The sequence below is a fragment of the Bufo gargarizans genome, chromosome 3 (assembly GCF_014858855.1).
Source record: "Bufo gargarizans isolate SCDJY-AF-19 chromosome 3, ASM1485885v1, whole genome shotgun sequence".
Classification (NCBI taxonomy): domain Eukaryota; kingdom Metazoa; phylum Chordata; class Amphibia; order Anura; family Bufonidae; genus Bufo; species Bufo gargarizans.
Window position 1 is genome coordinate 234,490,652 of NC_058082.1, and position 25,113 is coordinate 234,515,764.

The following is a 25,113-nucleotide window of genomic DNA, read 5'->3' on the forward strand; positions in this document are numbered from 1 at the left end:
ACTGAACTGGTCTTTAAGAAAATGGGTTTTGGAAATTTCCTTACAAATTTTAAGAATTGCTTCTAAAATTCTAAGCCTAACGTCCTAAAAAAATAAAATGACATTTACAAAATTATGCCAACGTAAAGTAGACATATGGGGAATGTTAAATAAATAGAAATTTTGAAAATTGTGAATTTTTCAATTTTTTTTGTAAATTTGGGATCTTTTTTATAAATAAAGGTGAAAAAAATGGACTCAAATTTATATGTCATGAAGTAAAATGTGTCACGAGAAAACAATCTCAGAATGGCTTGGAAAGTGTTCCAAAGTTATTACCACATAAAGTGACACCTGTCAAATTTGAAAAAAATGTCATGGGCAGGAGGGCAAAAAACTCGCCTGGGGTAGAAGGGGTTAAAACATATGTTTTTAGGGAGGTCTATCACATCTCCTGATCTAACTGATCTCCATATATAGCCCATTTTTCATCAGTTCCTGAACCTGATCCTCAACCAAACTCTCCACTGCACCCAAAAGTACTACAGATTTTGGCTATTGACTGGCTCAAGTCTAGTCAAGTCTCACACAATGGAAACTAATCCCATTCCTCACTAATATTTTTCAAGGTATAATATAAGAGCATTTTTTCATTAGGTCTCTCCAGTTGTGAGTTCTGAAATTAGTCCTTTATAGACAGTGGGAAGCTTTCCCGCTAGGCCCCCTGGATAACACATCTCTCTTCAAGGTGGCCTTTTGAAGGCATTAGGGTCTATTGACATGCGCTAGTAATGAGAAGCATGTTCTAACCACACATTGTCATGGCTTTGGTAAGCAGTATTAGTTTTTAGAAGAGAACAGATGAAATGACGTTTCATACATAGATTTTTTTCTGTCTTATTCCATTCATTCATACAAAGCCTTCTGCTTTCTGCTAAATGGAATGAACACCTCTGTACAGGTAGGCACATTGCCTCCATGCACTGCCAAAAGGACTCTTCCTTCCTACTCCTATGTATGTAAACAAAAAAAATGAATGCTCCCGCTGTTAAAGACTGTCACATAGAAATTCAGTAAGGGCTTATAAATAAAATTGTCTGGTTCTGCCAAAATGGATGCTAACTATATTCCCTTTTGTCAGTTTATGCAGTGGAAATTGCTGTTTGGCATTGGCACTTGTGTGGTGCAAGCAATTAATACACACACTTAACTCATGTCCCTCTCATGTGCCAAATAAGCTAAGCATCTGTCTAGGCTTTGTTAGAAGCAACCATAGGATAAACAATACATAAACACAGTGATCCAAATCATGACCTAGTCCCTGTTCATCCAGTATGATCATTTAAAGGGAAGCTGTCACCTGGATTTTGTGTATAGAGCCGAGGACATGGGTTGCTAGATGGCCGCTAGCACATCCGCAATACCCAGCCCCATAGCTCTGTGTGCTTTTGTTGTGTCAAAAAAATGATTTGATACATATGCAAATTAATCTGAGATGAGTCCTGTCCCTGACTCATCTCACGTACAGGACTCAGCTCAGGTTAATTTGCATATGTGTTTTTTACACAATTAAAGCAACAGAGCTATGGGGGCTGGGTATTGCGGATGTGCTAGCGGCGATCTAGCAACCCATGTCCTCAGCTCTATACACAAAATCCCAGTGACAGCTTCCCTTTAAAGGGAACCTGTCACCAGTTTTAGGGTCCATTCACACGTCCGTTGTTTCTTTCCTGATCTGTTCCGTTTTTTGCGGAACAGATCTGGACCAGTTCTGTACCCATTCATTTTCAATGGGTCCTGAAAAAAATCGGACAGCTCAATGTAAAAAATTTTTCAGGACCCATTGAAAATGAATGGGTACAGAACTGGTCCAGATCTGTTCCACATAAAAACGGAACAGATCAGGAAAGAAATAACGGACGTGTGAATGGACCCTTATGGTGTCCTAACTAAGGCTACTTTCACACTAGCGTTCGATCGGATCCGTTCTGAACGGATCCGATCATATTAATGCAGACGGAGGCTCCGTTCAGAACGGATCCGTCTGCATTATATTGGCAAAAAAAAAGCTAGTGTGAAATTAGCCTGAGCGGATCCGTCCAGACTTTTACATTGAAAGTCAATGGGGGACGGATCCGTTTGAAGATTGAGCCATATTGTGGCATCTTCAAACGGATCCGTCCCCACTGACTTACATTGTAAGTCTGGATGGATCCGCACGCCTCCAGACGGCCAGGCGGACACCCGAACGCTGCAAGCAGCATTCAGGTGTCCGCCTGCTGAGCGGAGCGGAGGCTGAACGCCGCCAGACTGATGCAGTCTGAGCGGATCCACATCCATTCAGACTGCATTAGGGCTGGACGGAAGCGTTCGGGTCCGCTCGTGAGCCCCTTCAAACGGAGCTCACGAGCGGACAGCCGAACGCTAGTGTGAAACTAGCCTAAGGGCAACATAAATAAGTGACTGATTCTCTTAGAAAAATGCTGGGTCACTTTCTTTAATTGACCCAGTCAATCTGCCAACATCTTGTATTGAAAAGCTCCAGCTGATAATGATGAGTCATGAATATTCATGAGCTCCTGACACTCCCCGCCCACCTGCTGCTGAATGACAGTTTGTTTCCATATGAATCAGCAGCAGGTGGGCAGGGGAGTGGCTATAGCTCTGAATTAAATATATGCTGGACTCAATGACATCACGCCGGACTCGAATCAGCTCATTAGCATACGGCATGTGGCATCTTTGTGTGTATATTATGAGGTAACCATCTGTCACACCAGTAAGTGAATACATCTAAGGTACTTTTTAGTAGTTAATAATTGTATATAATTAGATTATAATCAAATATCCACATGATAGGTTCCCTTTAAGTGAAGTGACTCACTGTGTACTTACTAGATCTTACGCCAGGATGGGTCCTGGACAGGGTCACCCCTTGACACAGTGGGTGCTCTGTGACTAGGTCTATTAGGGCCAAAGCAGTCCCACCCACCCTTATAGACCATTAAAGGATAGAGAAGGTGATCATCCTCTGCTTTATCTTCAGTGACCTACGCCCAAGCCAGTGGACATCCTACCATCACATTGGATGTGCTAGGATCTGGGAGATCTGGCGCAAATCTGCATCAAAATCTGCAAGTAAGGCTACTTTCACACTAAAGTTAGACTGCAATCCGCTAGGCCAGTGGTGGGCAACCTTATTAGTAAAATGAGCCAAATATTGACAAAACAGCGATTTTTATTTTTTTGAGAGCCAAATTTTTTAAACTTCAAATATATAGGAAGGTACATTGTTATTTACTTCATAAGGGTATTCCTAACCATCTGAACATACCTTTCTCAATCCTCGACACTACATCTTATTTCACTCCACAACGTTTTACCCTATAAGACGCACATAGGTTTTAGAGGAGGACAATATGGAAAAAAATATTTTTCATTACACCTCAGGTCAGACCACTAATCAGAACCTCAATGTTTGAAATCTCTTTTGAAATTTGAAAAAAAGGAACTCGGGGGTTCTGTACCAACGCAACTCTGTCTTAACAGAGTTTTCTTGAATTTTTATGCACTTGGAAAAGCCGTGCGAAGATTTCTGAATCCATTTACTGTCAGTGTCACTAAATTCAAGGTGGAGTTCTTTTCCCCACTCAGCAACCCAGGGCGGTACGCTAGAATAGCTCTCACTTAGAATCTGCCTATAAATGAGGGTGGTGCATTTATGAGGTAAATTTGGCAGCAGAACATAATTCTCCAACCATGATGGATCAGGGAGAGGGGTAAATTTGAAAATCATAAACTGCCTACAAGCATTCTCAAAGTCATTTCTTTGAATGAAATCTTTACCAAGGGCAGGTACACCCGAGAGGGCAGTATAGAAGTCGGAAGTGATCTGTAACCCTTTCAAATCTCCTAATCTGTGATGTGACATTGATAGCCAAATGTCTGATGGAGATTTAATTTGTGGGAATAGTAGTGTGGGGATAACTGAGATAGGAGCTAAGGGAGAAATCTTGTCCTGAGCAGATGTTAAGACCAAAGACTTATGGCAAATATGCAGCATTCCTCTGGTGAGTACGCTATCTACTTTGGTCCCTTCTCCTGTCCTCTCAGGTGTCCATAACCTATGGAACAATTCCTTACCCAACAGGGCCAATTCTAAATCTACATGCATACAGAATGTCTCTTGTCTGGCCAGTTTAAGCCACCTTTCCAAACTAATAGCCTGTATATAGGTTGATAGGTCAGGGAGGGAGATACCCCCATGTTTCTTTCTTCGGGAAAGAAGGCGAAAGGACATTCTAGTGTGCTTCTTATCCCACAAATAACTGCTCATGATGGATTGTAGTTTATTAATGAAACTAACAGGTACCGATATGGGTAGGGCTCTCAAGGTGTACATTATCAGCGGCAGGATGTAGGTGGTGAGGACATTTTTCCTGCCTAGCCAGGTTAGGAAAGGAGAGCTGCTCTTAGAGAGAATAGAGGTGACTTTGGAGAGTAGCGGGGGGAAATTAAGACTAAACAACAACTTGGGGTCCATCGGGATCGTCACCCCCAAATATTTTATTGCTTGTGTAGGCCACTTGAATGGTGTGAGGGCTTTGACCTTAGTACGCAGGACAGCTGGGAGGGAAACGCCAAGGGCCTCCGACTTATCGAAATTTATCTTAAAATTTGAGATAACCCCAAAAGTTTCGAAAATCTGCATAACCTCCAGCAAAGCCTCTTCAGGATTTTACAACAGGAGCAGTAAATCATCAGGAGCAGTAAATCTGCCTAGTTTCACTCCTTTGATCGTGGGGGATTGGCGGAACTTAGGAAGAAGCGTCTCTAGGGTGAGTACAAACAAGGTGGGGGATAATGGGCATCCTTGACGAGTACCGTTTCTAATTTGGAAGGCATTCGATAGGGTGCCATGGACTAGTACTCTCGCAGATGGTGCAGAGTATAGAGTATAGACAGCTCTGATGAGGCCTTCAGGGAAGCCAAAGGCTTGTAGTACTTTCTCCATATAGGCCCAGCTAACCCTATCGAACGCCTTCTCCGCATCTGTGCCCAGGAGTACAAGAGGGGACTTAGATTTGATGGCGTGGGTGATCGCATGTATGACTCTACTGATATTATGCCTACCCTCTCTACCTGCAACGAAACCTACCTGTTCTTCACCCACAAGCCCAGGGAGCAACCCTGACATCCTGCTGTTAAGCAGTTTAGCCCACCACTTCAAATCTGTGTTCAGCAGTGAAATCGGCCTGTAACTTCCACATGCTTCCTTATCCTTCCCTTCTTTATGGATAATCGTTATGTGCGCTTCCTAGGCTTGTGGGGTCAGAGAGCCACCTGTAAGGAGGAGATTGCATGCCGTGACAAAATGTGGGACTAAAATATCTTTATACTTTTTGTAATATGAGCTTGGAAAACCGTCAGGTCCGGGACTCCTGCCTGAAGGGATAGACATTAGAACCTTTTCTACCTCTTCCGTTGTAAACGGTTGAAGCAGCTGATGTATACCGACCTCAGAAATTCTTGGGATGTTAATAGAGCTAAGGAACTCCGACGTGCGTGTCTCGATTTGCTGGCTGGTGAGGGGTATTGGGAGGTTATACAGATTTGAATAAAAGGAGCAAAACTCTTGAGCTATCGCTGGAGTATTAATAAGTCGGGGGCCTGAGGCTGATTTGATGGCTTGAATAAAGGATTTATTTCTTTGGTTCTTAATAAGGTTGGAGACTAACTTAGAACCCCTATTCCCATGAAGGTATTGTTTGAAGCGCAATACGAACATTCAAAAAGTCAGTGACCTTATGCCTCAAGCACTTAAGCAGAACCTCAATGTTAATAAGACCTCCCTGAGATCAGATGTCAGCTCAGACCCCAAAGTAAATGACCCCCTCAATCAGACCTCAGATAAGAGCCCCATGCCTCTCATCATCCCCATTATCAACCATGATGCCTCTCATCATCACCATTATCATCCATGATGCCTCTCATATCCCCCATTATGATTCTCATCACCTCATTGCCTCAGATCAGCCCCAAGTTTCATAAAATAAAAAAGCACTTACCTCTCCGGCTCCTGGATGCCGCTGCTCCTCACCACCCGCGCTCTGTGTTCCTCCTGCTGTCGGCTGTGCTGTGAACTGGCGTGCACAGAGTGACGTCACAGAGTGCCTCACACTGTGCGCAGCCCTGCACAGCCTACAACCGAAGACCAGGAAGCGGTGAGTACAGAGCCTTCACCACTTCCTGGTCTTCACCCTCCTACCTATTTTTGCTGCGGGCAACGAAAATGCTATCGCACTGTACATGTGAGCCCGCACCTGGAAGAGCCAATATCAGGGGGCTAAAGAGCCGCATGTGGCTCTAGAGCCGCAGGTTGCTGACCACTGCGCTAGGCTATCCCAGCAGAGGGACAGCCTACTGGAGTTCTTTGGAACTGGCCTAGCCAGGACGTGCCAATCAATGCCAGAGCCCACTGACTATAAGAGAAACTGGCAAGGATCCAGCCGCTCCCTGAGATAAATTCTGTTGCCTTTTTATCTATGGGGTCTGGTGGGCATGCAGCACTATCCGGCTATGTCAGATCCAGAGAACTCCTCTGCCAGGAACAGCCTGCCACATTGCTTTAGCACTAGTGTGAAACTAGCCTAACACATGCAGATTGTGGTTCAGAAATGCAGCGAAAAACACACAAAATTCTGCATAAACTACATATTTAGCATATCATGCCTAGTCTATCTTTCATTAAAAATGTTAGACTTTTTGGGGGAGATTTATCAAACTGGTGTAAAGCCCACCTTTCATTTTCCAAAGGAGCTGTGATAAATGAAAGGATGAATATGATTGGTTGCTAAGGGCAACTAAGCCAGTTCTATCCCCTCTTTGTTGTAATTGCAAAATGCATAAAAGTCCCGCCCCCCTCCCTATATGGTGCTAAAAAAAACATTGGAAAAATGTTGAATTGTTTCTCATTTTCCACAATACTGTAAGGCATTTTTACTTTCAAAAAGAAGGCTCTTTGCCAAAATCACAGAGAATGGTATAGGATATGTCTATAGGAAACCATTTTTGAGACAAAAAAAGCAACAGTTTCGCAAAATCACAAATGTTTTGGCAAAACTGACTCATTCACATGTGCAATTTCAAAAAATTCTGCAAAAAACCTTGCAAGACTGAAAAAAAGAGTTCATGTAAATATACCCTAAACGTGTATCTCAGTTTTTAATGTACTTGCTGAGACCCCCACCGATTGCTAGAAGGAGGAGATATCTATGGGCCATCTTGCAGTGAGGAGCGAGAACATGGTATGCAAGCACTTCTCTTCTTGTTCTAGTGATCGGCAGGAGTCTCAGCACTCAGACCCCCGCCACATATGACATATCAAAAGTTTTGTCAACACTCAGTGACCCTTTAAAGTATAAAATACTTATGTTATATGACATGTATTTCCATAAGTTGTAAGTAGGTTGATGTTTCCAGTCTTTTCGTACACCACTGAAATGTCTATGGAGTGCTGGCCATAATCTATTAGCTCTTGGAGAACATCAGCAACCCATACAGAAAACTGCCCGTTTCAGCAGTCTGCAGCCTGCCTGTAAATTGTAGTGTGGCTCTCTCCTGGTCAACACTGGAAATCCCTAATACTAATGACTTGGTTGGTTAAAGCAGTTGCATATTATGCAATTCAGTAATATTTTTAGACAATGTACCTAGGAACTGGCTGTACATTTTAATGGTGTGTGACACAGAGCAAAGCAAAGGGGCCTTTCACAGAAATAATATAGCGGTGTGCTAAAAGAAAGGAAACAATGAAATACTGGATGTGACGGGAACTCCTCTGCTCCTAGAACTGCTCCTTTCAAAGTAAATAATATATTATTATTCACCAGCTTTCTGAACGAGATGGATTCCAATGAAAGATTGTAGAATAGAAGCAATGCCATCTTCAGGGACATTCCTATGCTGTTTTCAGTACCCCAAAAACAGACACAGACATATTTTGTCATTCACAGCCATAAGCATTGTCTGTATTTTCTTCAAAAGGCCAGGGGCATCAAAGGAAATCCTTCTGTGTTAAAACTCCAGGTAAGGTGGATACACTTTATATAGTTTGAATCATCTCTACACATACCTACCTAGGACCTTTCCATCTTAGACTACCAAAAAACTAAGCTACAGTTACATTATAGCTGTACCTTAAAGGAGTGGGGCCACATGAGGTTTGGACTGAGGTTCCTTGGGTCCACCAGAGGAAATTGTTCTAGGAGTCCAACCCCATGTCATCAATAAAGTCTAATAGGTTTGGACTCAAAGAAATAGACTGTAATGGCAAATTATTCTATCCAAAGACAGCTCCAAATGTTTTTTTGTTTTTTTCTTTCTCCAGGACCTTGAAGGATCCTCTGGTACTCTGGTTGGCCTGTTCAGCACTGGGCCCAATCATGAAAGGTGAGCATGCCGCACAAGCGCTCAGCTATTTTTGGAAGTCCCATAGCAGTGAATGTAAAAAACTGTACGGTGTGCTCTTCACTCTTGGAGGGGCCCTGTTATTGAGATAAGAGCAGGTTTCAGAGTTGAGACCAACACCTATAAGATATTTATGACTCGTATCAATGTGCCAGGATCGACTAATATTGATTTTTTTAGAGCCCATACCGATAACCTGTGAACTTTCAGGCCAATAGCTGATAACTTGTACCGATATTCTGTGCATTTTCATTTTTTGAAAATAAAAAAATTCTGTTACGGCGTTCACCATATATATTTTTTTTTTTAGATTTTAATAGTTTGGACTTTTCTGACATGGCAATACGTGATATGTTTATTTACTTATTGTTTATATGTAAAATTGGGAAAGGGGGTCATTTATACTTAATATTTTGGTGGGTTTTTTAAACTTTTTTTTGCTTGTTTTTTTACTTTTTATTTAATAACTATTCCCCCCCTTAGGGGCTAGAACCTAGGATCTTTTAATCCCTTGTCCTATTCACCCTAATAGAGCTCTATTAGGGTGAATAGTATATCACACTCTCCCTGCTGCCCTGTGCATAGTACACACAGTAGCAGGGAGCTGACTATGGCAGCCAGGGCTTCAGTAGCGGCCCAGGATTACACTGCTGGAGCTCTGATCAGAAGCTGCCACTGCCACCAATGAAGAGGAGTGGAGGGGACCCTGTGTTTTTAATACTGGGGGTGGGGGGGGGGCGCACTGTGCCACCAATGTTTTTAATACTGGGGAGGGGGAGGGCGCACTGCACCACCAATGATAATTAACGTTTAATACAGGAGGCGGGTGTGTCAGCGCAGAATCACATAGCCAGCATCCTGCCTCTGACGGGGAGCTGCAATCAGCGGCAGCAGTTAACCCCTCAGGTGCGGCACCTGAGGAATTAACTGCCGCTGATCGCAGCTTCCTGTCATATAGGCTGGGCACCGCCTCCTGTATTTGTATTAGATGTTAATTACCATTGGTGGCGCAGTGCACCCGCACCTCCTCCTCTTATCTCTCCTCATTGACAGCGCGGCACAGGGGGGAGGGAGATAGTGACTCCTTCTCCCCTGTGCTGCTGAGGGAACATGAACGCGCTGACAGCAGTGCGCTCATGTTCTGTGATAGCGCGCTGGACGCATTATCGGCAAGGTTAGATGCTGACACCGATAACTTTGAAAATCATGAAAAACGGCCGATAATATCGGTAACTCCGATAATAGGTCGATCCCTAGCCATAAGTGTCCAGATGGGAATATGTCCTTAACAGAACAGCAGTGAATGGAGAAAACTGCACATGTGCAGTGTGCTTTTTACTCATGGAGGGGCCCTGTTCTTGAGATAGGAGCGGGTCCCAGAGGTGAGACCTACACCTATCAGATATTTATGCCTCCTATCAATGTGCCATAAGTGTCCAGATGGGGATGTGTCTTTAACAGAACAGCAGTGAATGGAGTAAACTGCACATCCGCAGTGTACTCTTCACTCATCGAGGGGACCTGTTCTTGAGATAGGAGCGGGTCCCAGAGGTGAGACCTACACCTATCAGATATTTATGCCTCTTATCAATGTGCCATAAGTGGCCAGATGGAAATATGGCATTAACAGAACAGCAGTGAATGGAGTAAACTGCACTTCTGCGGTGTACTCTTCACTCATCGAGGGGACCTGTTCTTGAGATAGGTGTAGATCTCATCTCTGGGACCAGTTCCTATCAGATATTTATGCCTCTTATCAATGTGCCATAAGTGACCAGATGTGAATATGGCATTAACAGAAAAGTTAAAAAGCAAGCAACATTGAAGAAAATAAACTGTAGGTAATAATAATAAAGCCAATACACACGAGGTTGTGGCTTACATGGGTTATCTCATGACAATACCAGATATTAGAAACATACTTGTGTTATCAGTACTACACATATATGAGTTATATGCGGATAGAAATATGCAGTGAAAATCCACAGCTTTGAATTGATATTTGAAATCTACACAGCTAGGTAAATTTCCATGTGGATGAGATTTGTTCAAATTCACTTTGCTGCTACTGCAAAATGCTTTAGATTATCATTTGTGGAAAATCCACTGCTTCTCCCTTACATGTGGACGTCCCCAAAGGAAAATGAAAGATCTAGACTTTCCAAGTCTCTCAAGAGCTGATTTGCTTATTCTATAGTAGCTATTGTCATGGACTACAGCCGTTTGGACACCTCAGTGTTCTCGCCGTGCACGCGCTTATTTGGCTTCTACAAAGCTTCTTGCCTGAGTTTGGTAAGTTCAGTTTTGGTTATTCTACAGAAGAAAATAGGACGGCAGTTTTTCATTCCACCGTTAATTGCTGTGTTCACATTTTGCTGCAGCTTTTTCTGATCCAAGTCTGAGAATGTATAAAAAAGAAGTAGAAGGTTTTAGGTTCTCCTCTCTTTCCACTGCATCCAGACTGCATCCAGTGTGAATGTTTCAGTTTATCAGTGGAGTCCTTATTCATCGAATGGTAGAAATGTTTGCATGGCGAGGAAGAAGAATATATACAATTGTACTGATGGCATGGCACTGCAATCACTGGACACACATAGAGAAATTTACCATTACCGGTATATAGCCTTTATCAAGTCCGGGCCGGAAAAAGCTGAATAAAACCTGTACTATTCTTATTTAATATGTAGAGATCAGACAACACACAGGGAATCTTCAAGGCACTCCTGATGCCAGATGAACACATCCACCACCCCCACCCCATATGACTGATATCCTACTTCCCAGAGCTGTCAGTGAATCTCCGGGTTGTAGGCTGCATCTGCTCGGACTTTCTCCTTTCAAATAATTATGACCAGACAGGCCAAACCTTCTCATGCTGTGTCCCAGGAGAGTACTGACATGTAGTGTTAACCAAGGTCTTTGACCGAATTTTGATAAAAGTCAACCTTAATACTGCATCCTGTACAGAATGAACTGCAATTCAGAGTTAATTGTATTAGTAATGTGATCAATAAGGATTGTAGTCAGGTGCAAGATACTAAACTGCAATACCACCTGCAGTCCATGGACAAGAGAGGCACTGTTTTTCTAATCTCTTAATATACTGTACATATATAGTAGACTAGGATTTTCCATTGAAATCTTCTGGGCTGCATAGTATGTGTACTATGATAGCGCTCAAGCTTAGGGACCTTTTGTACAGCTTTACTTTCGGTCCAGGCTAAGTCCTTTTGGAAAGGTTTTCTTTATTTCTCTTATGTGCCGCACTCCTGTTTTCTTAGTCAGAAAAATACAGACCTATGGTGTAAGCTAGAAAGGTTAGGACAGAGTGAAAAAGACCATTGATGGTGTGGGGGATAATTTTTGGTAGATGACAATTTCAGGGTAGCCACTGCTGAGGTGCAGCTGAAAACGACACAAGTGTATGGGTCCATACCTTTGACTGTTATAAAATTCACTGTTTTGATGGCTGAAACCACATGGTCATTATCCGGACTTCCTCGTTTACGTGGTTTCTGGACACATTTTAGCCACTACATGGTACTAACTATACCAATACACACTTATCAACTAGTCAAACCAACCACACTTTAGGTAGGGTATTCACCTTGTTGGGATGTTCATGATCTCTACGAATCCCCTCCACAAGCTTATTCTAACATGGACATTCACAGCTTTCACACCCCCATCCATATTACTCAGCAGGCTGACATCACCCAGGGCTGTACCAAAGACCTGGAAGAGTAGCCGTTAGCTAATTAGTAAGCAGAAGAGCCATGTTATCATGGCTTCTTATTTTCAGAATAATCTGCTTTTCTTTGCAGCTTTGCCTTTGCTGCGATCAGAGCCCTAGCAATCTCTAAGGCTAGCAGGCAAGAGAAGGAATAACTAAGATTAGCATCAGTACCTGGCAGCCGGGAAAGATATCCTTATTTTCAGCATTCGAACATTGAATGTGCCAAAGATTACATGATTTAAGCAGTACAAGCAGCCTTGAAATAAAAGTGTGTTACACTATTGAACTTAGGGACATCATATACTTAAAGTTTGGATCCAAATAGATTGTCTTATAAGGACAACCCCATCCACGTGTTCTATTAGGGCATATGGATGTCATAGAGGGCTTCCCCCTCTGAGAGCCAGAATGGAGATGCTCTTCAAATCTCTCATGCTCTTGTACTAATGGACTGCAATTCATATGAGTGGCTAAAACTACATTTACTCTTGCAGTGGCCGCTGCAGGATACATTTATACAGGGAGTTGCTGCATCTCCAGGTAATAACAGTTGACCAACAGTGGTTAGAATTTTTTTTATTTCCATATTTTACTCAAGCATGAGAAAGAAGAAAGCACAATTCTTTCTTTAGGGAAAGTTTTATTTCCTATATCTGCCAGGATACAATTCTTATTAAGGCAAAGAATATACATATAATAAAATATACTTATATAAAAAGTCTGTGGAATTAGAACTATATGATCTAGAACAAATATATCTGACCAGCCATTTGTCTCCGGTGGCACTATTTTTATAAAGTCATAGACGGCAATCAATTGAACTGTTCTTTCTGTCACTTTTAGTCTGCCTTGTTTTTTTGGGCTGCACTAAACTTATGAGATGGTGCATAGGTTTTATAATTTCGTTGCATGTGTAATGTGGTGTCTCCTTTTTAAGTGATTGTATGCCAGGGGGATACCTGACGTACTTTGTGATTGGCTGCGACATTTACCAGTGTCGCACAATATAAAAGTGATCTATTTTCTGAAAAAAAGTCTTACTCCACTTTTAAAAGTGCAGTGGGAAGCTAAAAGTTGCAAGATTTTGAGCAAACTGTTGTGTGCGCCAAAACATGCAACAATTTAACGCCATAAAATTGGCGTTACAGCATTCATAAATGTCCCCTATAGTTCTCATGTTCCCAGTGGCCAAGTTAAAGGGAATATCCAGGATTAGAAAAACATGGGTGCTTTATCCCAAAAACAGCACCATGCCTTTTCACAGGTTGTGTCTGGTACTGCAGCTGAGCTCTATTGAAGTGTATGGGACTAAGCTGCAGACAAACTGGACAGGTGCGGTGCTGTTTTTGAAAGAAAGTAGCCATCTTTGTTCTAGTCCTGGAGAACCCTTGTAAAGGCTGTGGACACATTGGAGGATTTTTGGGGGCTTCTGCACCTTCTATGTCTCACAGTACAAAATGATATATACTATACAGTAGTAGTATAATGTCTGGTTGTGAAGCTTTTAGGAAGTGTATATACAGTACGCATACAGTATACACTCAACAAACCAGCCTGTGTCTTGTAAGAGGATGAACATTTGACAGAAAAGAAGCAAATATAAAGGGAATTGTAGAAATACTTACTGCATATTGGGGTACTTTCTGTTCAGGAATGTTGGCAGGTAAGTATATACCTGAAATATTAATTTTGCTGGAAATATATTGCACTCACAAAACACAGTCTGAACTCAAATGGATGTTAGAATATGTCTGATATGCAGTACTTTAGGTCAGAATCATATATTGCATATAGGGATAAGTGAATTGACTTTGGATAAAACATCCAAAGTCGATTGGTTTAATACTTTGTTTGAATACTGTACTGAGCGAGCGCTCCGTACAGTATTAGAATGTATTGGCTCCTATAAGCTGAAGTTATTACTTCGCGAAGTTTCGTGAGACTTTGCATAATAACTTCATAAATCAATTTCTACTGTAAAAAAACATTTGCCGAACCAAGGTACCATTTGGAACCAAACCAGAGTTCGGGAAATGGTGTATATAAGTAACAAGCAGAAAGTAGGCAGCGCTCACCTGTACCCGGCAATCAAGAAGCACGGACACAGCCTAGACTCGGCTGTACAACTTGCAAAATGAAGATAGGCGAAAGGTCAAGCTTCTAAAAATAATACTTTATTCCAGCTGTAAAATTTCCATACATAGGACAATGGTACACGATTTACCGCTGAAATAAAGTATTATTTTTAGAAGCTTGACCTTTCACCTATCTTCTTTTCTACACAATATAGCGTGCATGCTAATAGATAGCTAACAACTAGACTGATACATATAAAATAATATGTATTAATATAGATATTGTATTAATATAGATATATTGATTGAAAACTAGGACATTTCAGGAGCAAAAGAACAAAAGGTTAATTAATGGTTGGAAGACATATTCATGTACCAATGTATTAGGGGAAACTTCCTAAAATTTCACAAAATACCCTAAAGAAGATCTAACTCTTTGATAACTGAGCATGCTCATCTTCTTAGATGATATTGTATAGCAAAATTTATCTTGTGGATCTTGAGAACTTTTCCTGCAGTTAGATGTCACATTTAGGGTCCATTCACACGTCCGTTGTTTGTTTCCTGATCTGTTCCGTTTTTTGCTGAACAGATCTGGACCAGATCTGGAACCCATTCATTTCCAATAGGTCCTGAAAAAAAACGGACAGCACAATGTCAGATTTTTTTTCAGGACCCATTGAAAATGAATGGGTCCAGATCTGGTCCAGATCTGTTCAGCAAAAAACGGAACAGATCAGGAAAGAAAAAACGGACGTGTGAATGGACCCTAACTGATACAGTACATGCAGAGATGTAGCTATAGGAAGTGTACAAGTAGAAAGCAAATCCAGACCAATAGTAGGCAGCAGTAGGTCCAAACAGTAAATGCTGCATAGTAGGAGGCCCTCTTATTTTGCATTGGGGCCCAAGAGCTTCTGGATACATACAGTACATCTACAAAATGATCTATATTAGTAGTGGTCAACTTAAGACATTGTCACTTTTGACTTCATCTAAGGACTGCAGATGACATTCAGTCAGATCTAAGGTAGGCACACACATGCTTTGCCCCCACTCCTGTACTGTATTTGTAGTTGGCAGGAATGAGTAAGACCTGGCTTCCAAGGGTAGACATAATGCAGATCTGACATGGAGGGGAAATGTCACCCAACCATGGTGACCAGTGATTGCATAAATTTGAGAATTTAATAGATTTATTACATACAATTCCATGTAGACATTGCATGGGTGGGGTTTTGGATGTCCCATGAAAACCCAGCCTTAAAGTCTTTTCATTGATTTATATACTTAAGCATACAACACGACTTTTCAAATTAAAATATTAAAATATGGGAAAGATGCCATAGTGCCCTCATAACACAGGGGAAATCTCAGTAGCTCTTTTGAGTAGTTCTTTAGGGTTGGGCAGATCGCTCAGCATACAGCTCATGCTTGATCATTTTAGTGGGGAAGGCAGCTATACCAATTTATGGCTGGACATGAGGGCTTATATAGCCTCAGGTCTCAAATTGGCAATTGCTGAGCTATATTGATCAATCAATGTATGCATAACATCCATATACTGTAGACTGCTGCATGGGATAACATAATTAAAAAAGCTAACCGCTAGACATTAGTGGACCTAGTATTAATCTATACTCTATAGTATTAGATGTATACTCTAGAATTCATGGAGTTCTTTTCATTATTTCCAAAACTGCAACAATTCAGGAGCAAAGAGACAAACACAGTTTGGTTCAGCGTAAGCAACTGTCTCTCAAAAAGGAAGACTGAGGATAGTCGGAAGAGAATGTATGAGACATAACCTCTTAAATAACATACAACAAAGTCAGAGCACATTCGATGCTCAGCTACACTGGATGTATTTAGCAGAATTCTATTTAAACATTAAAAATTTTCATATGTTCCCATAAAATAAGTATTAGTTGAGATATAAACCACTAAATAACCATGTTGGATATTTCTGGAGAGCATAAAGCACAACAGATGTCACCAGAATTTAACTTTGTATTAGATTAGATCTGGTGATAAAGATCATTAATCATAATTTTTCATACCAAAGTAAATTGTGAAGATATGTTACATAGTTACATAGTTAATACGGTTGAAAAAAGATACAAGTCCATCAAGTTCAACCAAGGGATAGGTGGGGATGCGAATCCCAGAAGGAATTGAGACCCAGATTTCTACACGTTTTCATAAGCATTAATGTTTTTTACTTTTAAGAATTCATCTAAACCCTTTTTGAAACTGTCCACTGTTCCTGCTGTGACTACGTCCTGAGGAAGTCTATTCCACAGATTCACAGTTCTCACAGTAAAGAAGCTTTGACGCTTCTGGAGACTGAACTTTTTCTTCTTCAGTCGGAGGCAGTTCCCCCTTGTCTTTTGAGCACATTTTACATGGAACTGTTTTTCATCATATTTTTTTGCATGGCCCATTTATATACTTGTACAGGTTAATCATGCCCTCCCTTAGACGTCTCTTCTCAAGACTAAATAAATTCAATTCTTTTAATCTTTCTTCATAACTAAGACCCTCCATTCCCCTTATCAGTTTAGTCGCTCTCCTCTGTACTTTTCCAGCTGTAGTGCTTTCTTTCTATGGACTGGTGCCCAGAACTCCACTGCATATTCCAGATGAGGCCGCACCAGCGCTTTGTAAAGTGGTAATATCACATCCCTGCCCCGCGAGTCGATGCCTCGTATAATGCATGACAATATCCTGGTGGCCTTAGAAGCAGCTGATTGACATTGTATGCTGTAATTTAATCTACCATCCACAAGGACACCCTAGGACATATGAAGCACGGAGATTATTACTACCAAGATGCATAACTTTACATTTGTCCAAATTGAACCTCATTTGCCAAGTTGATGCCCAATCACTCAAAGTGTTCAAGTCAGCATGTAGTATTTGGACATCTTCCATAGACTGTAGAGTTCTACACAGCTTAGTGTCATCTGCAAAAATAGATATGGCGCTATTAATCACATCCTCGATATCATTAATAAATAAATTAAATAATAGAGGGCCCAGCACTGAACCTTGGGGTACACCACTTATAACCCTGGACCATTCTGAATAGGAATCATTGACCACAACTCTCTGGACATGATTCTTCAGCCAGTTTTCAATCCAATTGCAAACTTTACTTTCCAAGCCTATAGACCTTACTTTACCTATTAAACGTCTATGAGGGACAGTATCAAAAGCCTTTGCAAAATCCAGAAACACTACATCTACAGCCGCCCCTCTGTCCAGGCTACTACTCACCTCCTCATAAAAACAAATCAGGTTAGTCTGACAACTTCTGTTCTTGGTAAACCCAAGGACAATATCATTATTGAAGATTTATATACAAATTGGTATCCTGGGATGGTTTAATACCATCTAATGAGAAAAGAAAAGAAGCTGCTAAAGAGTGTGGTCAAAAGGTGCTTGTGTGCTATAGAGAGTTCAAACATTGGAACTTCAAAAGCAACCTGACCTAACAAAAGTAGCAGCCACATATCACCTGGAACCCACCGAAAGCGGAAATGAATTTCAAGGTAAAATATTGTGTGGCTATACCTAATGACATATATGTAAAGCTGATAGCACTAACAGTAATGCTAAGGAAGTCACAAATGATGAATGAAAGTTTCCATCTAATTTTACGAGAGCAAATGGGTTCCTTTGAAAGCTCTTCACAGAAAAGATCTTTCCCTGGAATCCTTTATTTGTGCATTAAGGGTTACATTGATTGTATTGGACTCAAGGGTAATTGATTGAATTCTTTTCAGGATCTGTACCTTGGGAATAAAGCCTACATGCAGCCTCCAATACAGCTGGTGGAGTGTGACTGAAGGCACAACACCTGCTGTAGCGTGTGTGTATAGGTACATGGAACAGGGATGTACACACACGTACATATTTTATACATTTACATAAACTTTGCATACATGAGCAAAATTCTTTCAACGCAGATTATGGGGACGTTTGGAACACACTTAAAAATGTAGATATCTAGCCCCACATTGCACATCAATCCAAAGAAAATGATATTACCGGAAGGAACACAAAATCGATAACTGTAACATTGCGTCTTGGGCCTGTTGGAAAATACACCAGTGCAAATGTGCTTCTTGGTTTTATATGCATCTCCACTGCTGTCTACATATAAAGCAGGCGATGCAGGCAGCCTGACTAGGACTGGAGGCTATGTTTCTTGTTTTTCAATAGAGGAAAGGTTAAGCACACATCTAACCTATTCTAGCTCACTGCAGTAATTGAGAACCTCTGTGAACTGGTAGCCTCCAGGAGTGGGTAACACAACCAAGAGCTGGCCCTCAGACCTGCCAGCAGACAGCCAGGAGATTTCCACCTCTTTGGTATTCCAAGAAGTACTCTTTGCTGCAGAATGATATGACAACACACACTTAGAAAAATCCAGTCCTGCAAAACCTTGCATCACTCCCCTGAAATAATTAGCAGCTCAATGGAAACAGGGAGGCAGAAAACACTGACAACAATGCTGTCCTAGCCCAGCAAAGTGTGACCCTACAGGTTCTGGCCATTGTTGGTGTTGGGATGTCACAATTGCCCCAAAAAAAAAATCTATGATCTACTACACTGCAGTGCCAACGTCAGAGACAAACCAGGGATTTATTGCTGTTGATGGGACTGGGGGCTAAAGGAACTGCAGGTCGTGCAGGACCAGAGAAATGGAAGAGAAGATGTTTCATTAGAATCATGTAGACCCACTGTCTGCATGCCTTGCAACAGATAAATGCAGGCCATAGGGGCAAACCAAATCCAGCGACACCGAGATCCCTTCTCTCCATAAACAATAGACATTTTTATAAATATGTCTGATAAGGCTGGTGTTTTTCCTTTTGATAAGATTGAACAAAGCCCCGAGGAGCTTCACAAAAGGAGTCCTGAAAAATGAATGGGACTAAGAAATGCTGTTAATCTCCTGCTGGAAGGAGCCTACACAGTATACTGCAAATATTAACCCTGTGCTGGCTCTTTTCACTGCATCACATAAAAGCGCCAGTGATGCTGCATGGAAATCTTGTATGTATTGAGAACCTGGAGAAAGAAATCTTCCCAATATGTTCACTTAGGCTGTGATTTCATCTGAATGGCACTGCCATGCTCCCAGGGTATTATGTAGAGGCAGAAATGAGTAGCAGCCTGCCAAACAGTTTTTTTTTTGGGGTTGTTTTATTTTTTTACTTTTGAGAGGTTGTTCGTGGTTGGAATATCTGCAAGCAAATCAGAAAGTATTGCAGGATGTCAGTGCCATAGCCAATGTACAGAACCCTACTAAAGCCAGGGCTTGCACTGGAAGGGGCGTACGCTTCATGCCAGCTACCTGCCATTGCAATAGTCGCCAAAGAAATCTTAAGGGGAAAAAAAACAAAACACACAAAGTTGCCACTCCTCATGGAAAGGAGCCCACGCTCCAGACCTCAATCACATAGCTTTTCAAGCCAATTAGATTGAAAAATGAAGGCTGGAGGTACGGTACATAAACATTACGTCGGACCCATGGCAAGATGATTTCCTTCTCTAATCTCATTAAAGATCCGGTGCTCCTGAGAAGATAAGAATGATATGAAATCATGCAATGTGGATTTTGGTTTTCATGCTTACCACTTGGGTTCTTGTTTTTCTTAAGACTCTTGCCACAAAGACACTGCAGCATATGCGTTCCTTTGCTGAAAATGTTCCAAAGAAACCACATTGATTTGGGCGAAAAGCAATCCAGCAGCTTAGACACCCTGAGAACGAAGAAATCCTTGTTGTTGCATAATAAGAGATTGTGATCAGTTCTCCAGAACAAGGGTACCAATTTAACCATAGAAAACGATGATTTTCCTAGTCTAGTTTCCGTGCAAGCGTTATTTCTTCCTAGACGCCTCAGTTAAGAGAGCTGTGTTGTATCTTCTCAGATCAGGGTAAGATTAATGAGTATTACTACACCAACACCAAAGTGTGCAATTTTCTCTTTTCCAGCATGCAGCCAAATGAAAGTAAGCTAAAGAAATCCCAAGAGAGGCCAAAAAAAACTAATCTTGGAGCAGTGAGACATGTACCATCCCCGAAGTAGAAACCATTGCACTTGATGGTTACAAGGAAGGGTGGATCTGTAGAGCATCCGAAGCCAAGGCAGGATACATGATACTAAAGGACTGCAGTTGTAGTACCAAACATAACAAATATCACCCAGATGATGATGGTAAAAACTCCCCTCTGCAAGTGTCAATATTATTACCAGCAATCCCCAGTGATCTTATTTAACCTGCTGCTCCAAGTCAGCCAGCAGAAGTGATGGAAATCCAGATGATCACTGTGGGTGGAAAGAGAGACGGATCTCTCCCCTGCTCGCACTCTCCCTGCTGCTGCTCCAAGCACTGGTGTGCATTAGAAATACATTTCCCTGTCTTTCACTCCCTGTGCTTGCCTCTGAATTGCAGGCACAGATAGAGTAGGAGGAGTTGGAGGTTTTTTTCCATTTTTTTTTTATAAAAAAGCTTTATTTGAACCCTATCAAATAGACACTTTTTTTTTCACCTCATGATGAGACACAATTCTGAAACATCATAAGGCACTGCTAAGGTTAATGTATATGCATGGCAACATTTAAACATTGGCACGCATCGCCTCCTGCTCCTTTATTTCTTGCCTACTTTTGGTAGACCACTTTCATTTCCAGATACAGCACAAGCATTCAGGATTTAGCATGGTCTCATGTTACATGTCCTGCATAGGAGGAATAGTGTATGAAGTGGTGGATATTTGCATTGACAGCACAAACAATAGCAATGCGGTGCCCACATGCAGTCAGGTGGCGGGCAGCCGGCTGTAGCGTTGTATGATGCTAGCATGTTACCTTCTGCGCACGCCTCGTTATGTAAAAAGTCTTGTGCATTGTTTTATTAATTTCTTTGGTTACTATGACAACCCCACACTAGCGTGTACGTGTGTGCACATCTTGCTTCTTTTTTTTTTTTCATCCCTACGACACGCATTTTAACTTTCCAGACAATTAATATTTTATCTCATCCTATTCATCTGAACAAGCTATTCGGTCTAAATAGATGGAAGTGAAAAAAATGGATATGAAAAAAGTGAAATTATGGAAGTACAATTCATTTCAGATAAGTTGTATTCAGTGGTATAAGGTTTCTTTATCTATTATATACAAGATCCATACATTGGAATTTCTTTAGTCTGCCGTTATGAAATAGTCCCAAAAAAGAGATGCTTCAGGAAGTGCATAGACCCTGTATAGCGGCCTATGGAGTCCATACAAGTCTGTATTATAGAGCTGTAGGTGCTCTGTGTGCCGCCATATACTGCTTTCATATGGCACCACATTCGCTTCTAGAAGCGATACAATGATTCTAGGAAAAATATCTACTAATATATTACATAATGGAACTTGCCTCCATTATATCCATTCCAAAAGCACACAGACGTAAAGTACTGTAGGGGCGACGTGCTGCCGGTGCATACAAGATAGATCCAGAATATATTTGCAATGAGCCCCTGAGGAGCCGGAGCTCTATCTTGCTAAAGTTTCTCTCGGTAGACTATATGGCAGGCAGTAGTACTCCTGTAATGATGGCTGTAGTGTCCACTGTAGTATACAGGGTTTTGAAGGCACGTCTGTCCAGGGCAAGTCCAAGTGCGAAGGGTGTCTTAACGGTGCCCCTTACAGCAGTAAAGTCTGAATGGCTGTAGACACAGGTTACCTTGCTGACCCCTATGCTTGCCCATTCAAAATGTAAATTATCCTCTATCTCTCTCTTTCTGTTGATCTTTCAGTAATTCACACAGAGTCTGTGGAACATTCTGGGAATCTCTGCATCCTTCCTCTGTGAACTCTCCTTAGAACTCACTACAGGTAGGGTTGGAGCCAGCCACCACCTAGCAACCTACAAGGGAAAATCCAGGGCTGATTACCTTGGTTGTGCCATCCATACATAGATATGCTGGTTGCAATACAATACAATGCATGACATAACATCACATAACATCAAATAACAAACTATTTGCAGAAACCCCCTACTCCGGGGGAACTACAAATCCATGTGTATGAGCCCTAAGGCTACTTTCACATGGTCAGTATTTGGAAGCCAAAACCAGGAGTGAATTGTATGGAAAAGAGAATATTGAAATTGCAGTAGCCCAGAAGGACTACTGCAAGGGGTTAATTCTTCTTACAAGAGTTAATGCAATGCTATTGAGTGAAATGTTTTGATTTATTGTGTTATATATTTACTTAAAGCCATGTAACGCAATAGGCAACCAAATGGTTAATATGTTGGCAGACTGTTTAGATTTCTAGGGTGATTGACTAGGTCTGCTCCCTGGTTAGTTAGTTGGGGAATCTAGTCTGAGCAGAGAAAGTGAAAAGACATGTATTAAAAACTCCTGCTATCCAGGCTCAAGTTCAGAGAACCATAGTCTCTGAGATTTCCAAAGAAGCCACTCTACTACCAGAGCACCCCTGAGGGAGAGAGATCTGACATCTTAGAAGGTCAATAACCTTACCCAGGCTGTGCTAACAAGTCAGTAAGCTATTTGCTCATTTATGGCATTAAGACTTTACTGCTGTGCAAAGGATTATTGCTTCCGGTGCCTATCACACTTTGAGAAGGACTGAAATCTGCACCCCCTCAGCCTGGGAATAATAGAAAAAGTTAAGGATAACCTAACTGCATGCCCATGATTTTGTTGAGAGACTGTAAAGTGTCTTTAGAGAGAGAGAGAGACATGAGTACTACAACTACCATCATTTTTGCTATCTATACTGCTGCTGCTATCGGTAGAGGATTACACTGTGATGTATATATATATATATATATATATATATATATATACTTTTAAACTGTGCCTCTTGCTGCTGCATGAACTACTACTCCCATCTTTAAATGACTCCATCATATTGTATAACCACCTGCCCTATATCTGCACTCCTGCCTTGCATCCAACCAAACTGTTCACCATCAAGGGCACCCCAACTACCACCAGGCAGGAGCCCCAGCATCAGGGTGGGCCCCGAGAGAAGAAAGGGTATACACTCCGGTCACACTGCATGGAGCTAGGGAATGCTAGGGTGGAGCTAGCCACCATGAACTGTAAGTACTGCTTTCAGCATTATTGATACCACCACTTCTCTCAACCTTGCCTCCCCCTCCCCAGAAAGTTATGTGCCTCTTCTGTGACCCGGACATGACTTACAAATACTTATGTAAAATACTGACCGAATACTGAAAGTGGCCTTAGGCTACATTCACACAACCGTATGTGTTTTGCGACCCACAAAACACAGATCCTCAGAAAATACGAATGACGTCCATTTAGCATCCGCATTGCATCCGGTTTTTTTTTGTGGAACCATTATAACAATGCTTATCCTTGTCCGCAAAACGCACAAGAAAAAGACATGTTCTTTCTTTTTGCTGGGCTATGGAACGGACATACGGATGCGGACAGCACATAGTGTGCCGTCTGCATTTTTTGCAGACCCATTGAAAGGAATGGGTCCTCATCCTATCCGCGGGTGCATGTGACAGCTGCAGCCAATCACAGGATGCAACTGTGACCTGCTCCCCTTGCGTCATGCGTGACGTCAGGTGACGCAGGGGGAGCAGCTCACCATTGCGCCCTGTGATTGGCTGCAAGCGAGATTCCCAGAAATAAGTTTACAAAACAAAAAATAAAAATAATATAAAAATATTTAAATCCCAAGTGAATGTTGCACTTAGAGCGCTGCAGGTTCGTCGTGATATAATAATTTCAGGGATATATGAGAATTTCATTGTCTGCATTCACTGACCTGCTGACCTCACCAATCAAAATATGATGTCATTTTTATAGACATTCCACAAACGTTTTTTTTCACTGAGGATCTCGAATCTGCCACCAGGGCATGTGCCTTTAAATTGGTGCATCAAGAAGAAGCACACGTACAGCTAATTTTAACCTAATGTGACTCCACTCCCCCTTATTGAATTTTCTCCACCAGCCTGCAGCATGTCGAAGCCTCATGTGTCAGACTTTCTACTCCACATGACTGATCAACTTTACAAAAATTCACGTATGAAGTTTAATTGTATTTGCTTGTCTCCCAGTGATTCTCTCAGTTAACTTGCTTCCTAAACATTCCAGTTTATAATCACCTATAAAGTAGGTCAATGTCACAGCACCATCAGTTACAAGTAGCAAACCTTACAACCTTTCTATGAATACAAATAAGAGCCGACTACTTCTTCCCGTTATTGGGGCAAGGCTCTGTAAACTGCATTAATGTATCAGACTACAGCTCAACAGTGTGGCTGGTCAAATGCGACCAAACCTTACACATCGCCACGGCAACCAATGGGTGCACAATTTTACCTGAAAATCATGCGCCCATTAGTTGCCATAGGTGGGTGTGGCTTGACCGCATGTAACCATCCACACCGTCGGGCCATACTGTAAAGCTTGACTATAGATGATAAGGCTGGAGTTGCACATATGTTTTTGTAGCACATACAGGGGCAGACTGGCCATAGACTCTACATGCAAACATTTTGGTGGGCTGATGCCAAAGGGGACCGCCTGAGCCCTCCACATACCGCCAGCCATGGTAAGTAATGATCTGATGCTCCCCTCCTAACTCTTGAATTCAGATATATTAAGAATGTGGCAGCTGGCCCTGGCCACCACAGATGGGCAGTTTTAGGGAGTTATTTTGTGCTGCTCGGCAGTATTTTGTGATGCACTTGGCTCTGCTGGGGTGGTCTAATGTGTTATAATGTACTGAAATATGGTATTGCTGGCCCCACTTACTTGTGTTTACCCTGCCTT

The 25,113-nt window shown here is 41.7% G+C and overlaps 1 protein-coding gene across 1 annotated transcript in view; it reads right to left on the reverse strand.

The window, feature by feature from the left end:
• Positions 1-20,645, reverse strand: part of FGF14 (fibroblast growth factor 14) — a 610,672-nt gene extending 590,027 nt beyond the window's left edge. Inside the window, exon 1 of the mRNA XM_044287811.1 lies at positions 19,906-20,645. Coding sequence (XP_044143746.1) covers positions 19,906-20,113 — 208 coding nt within the window. The 5' untranslated portion in view covers positions 20,114-20,645. The remainder of the gene's footprint in view (positions 1-19,905) is intronic.
• Positions 20,646-25,113: the final 4,468 nt, after the last annotated feature.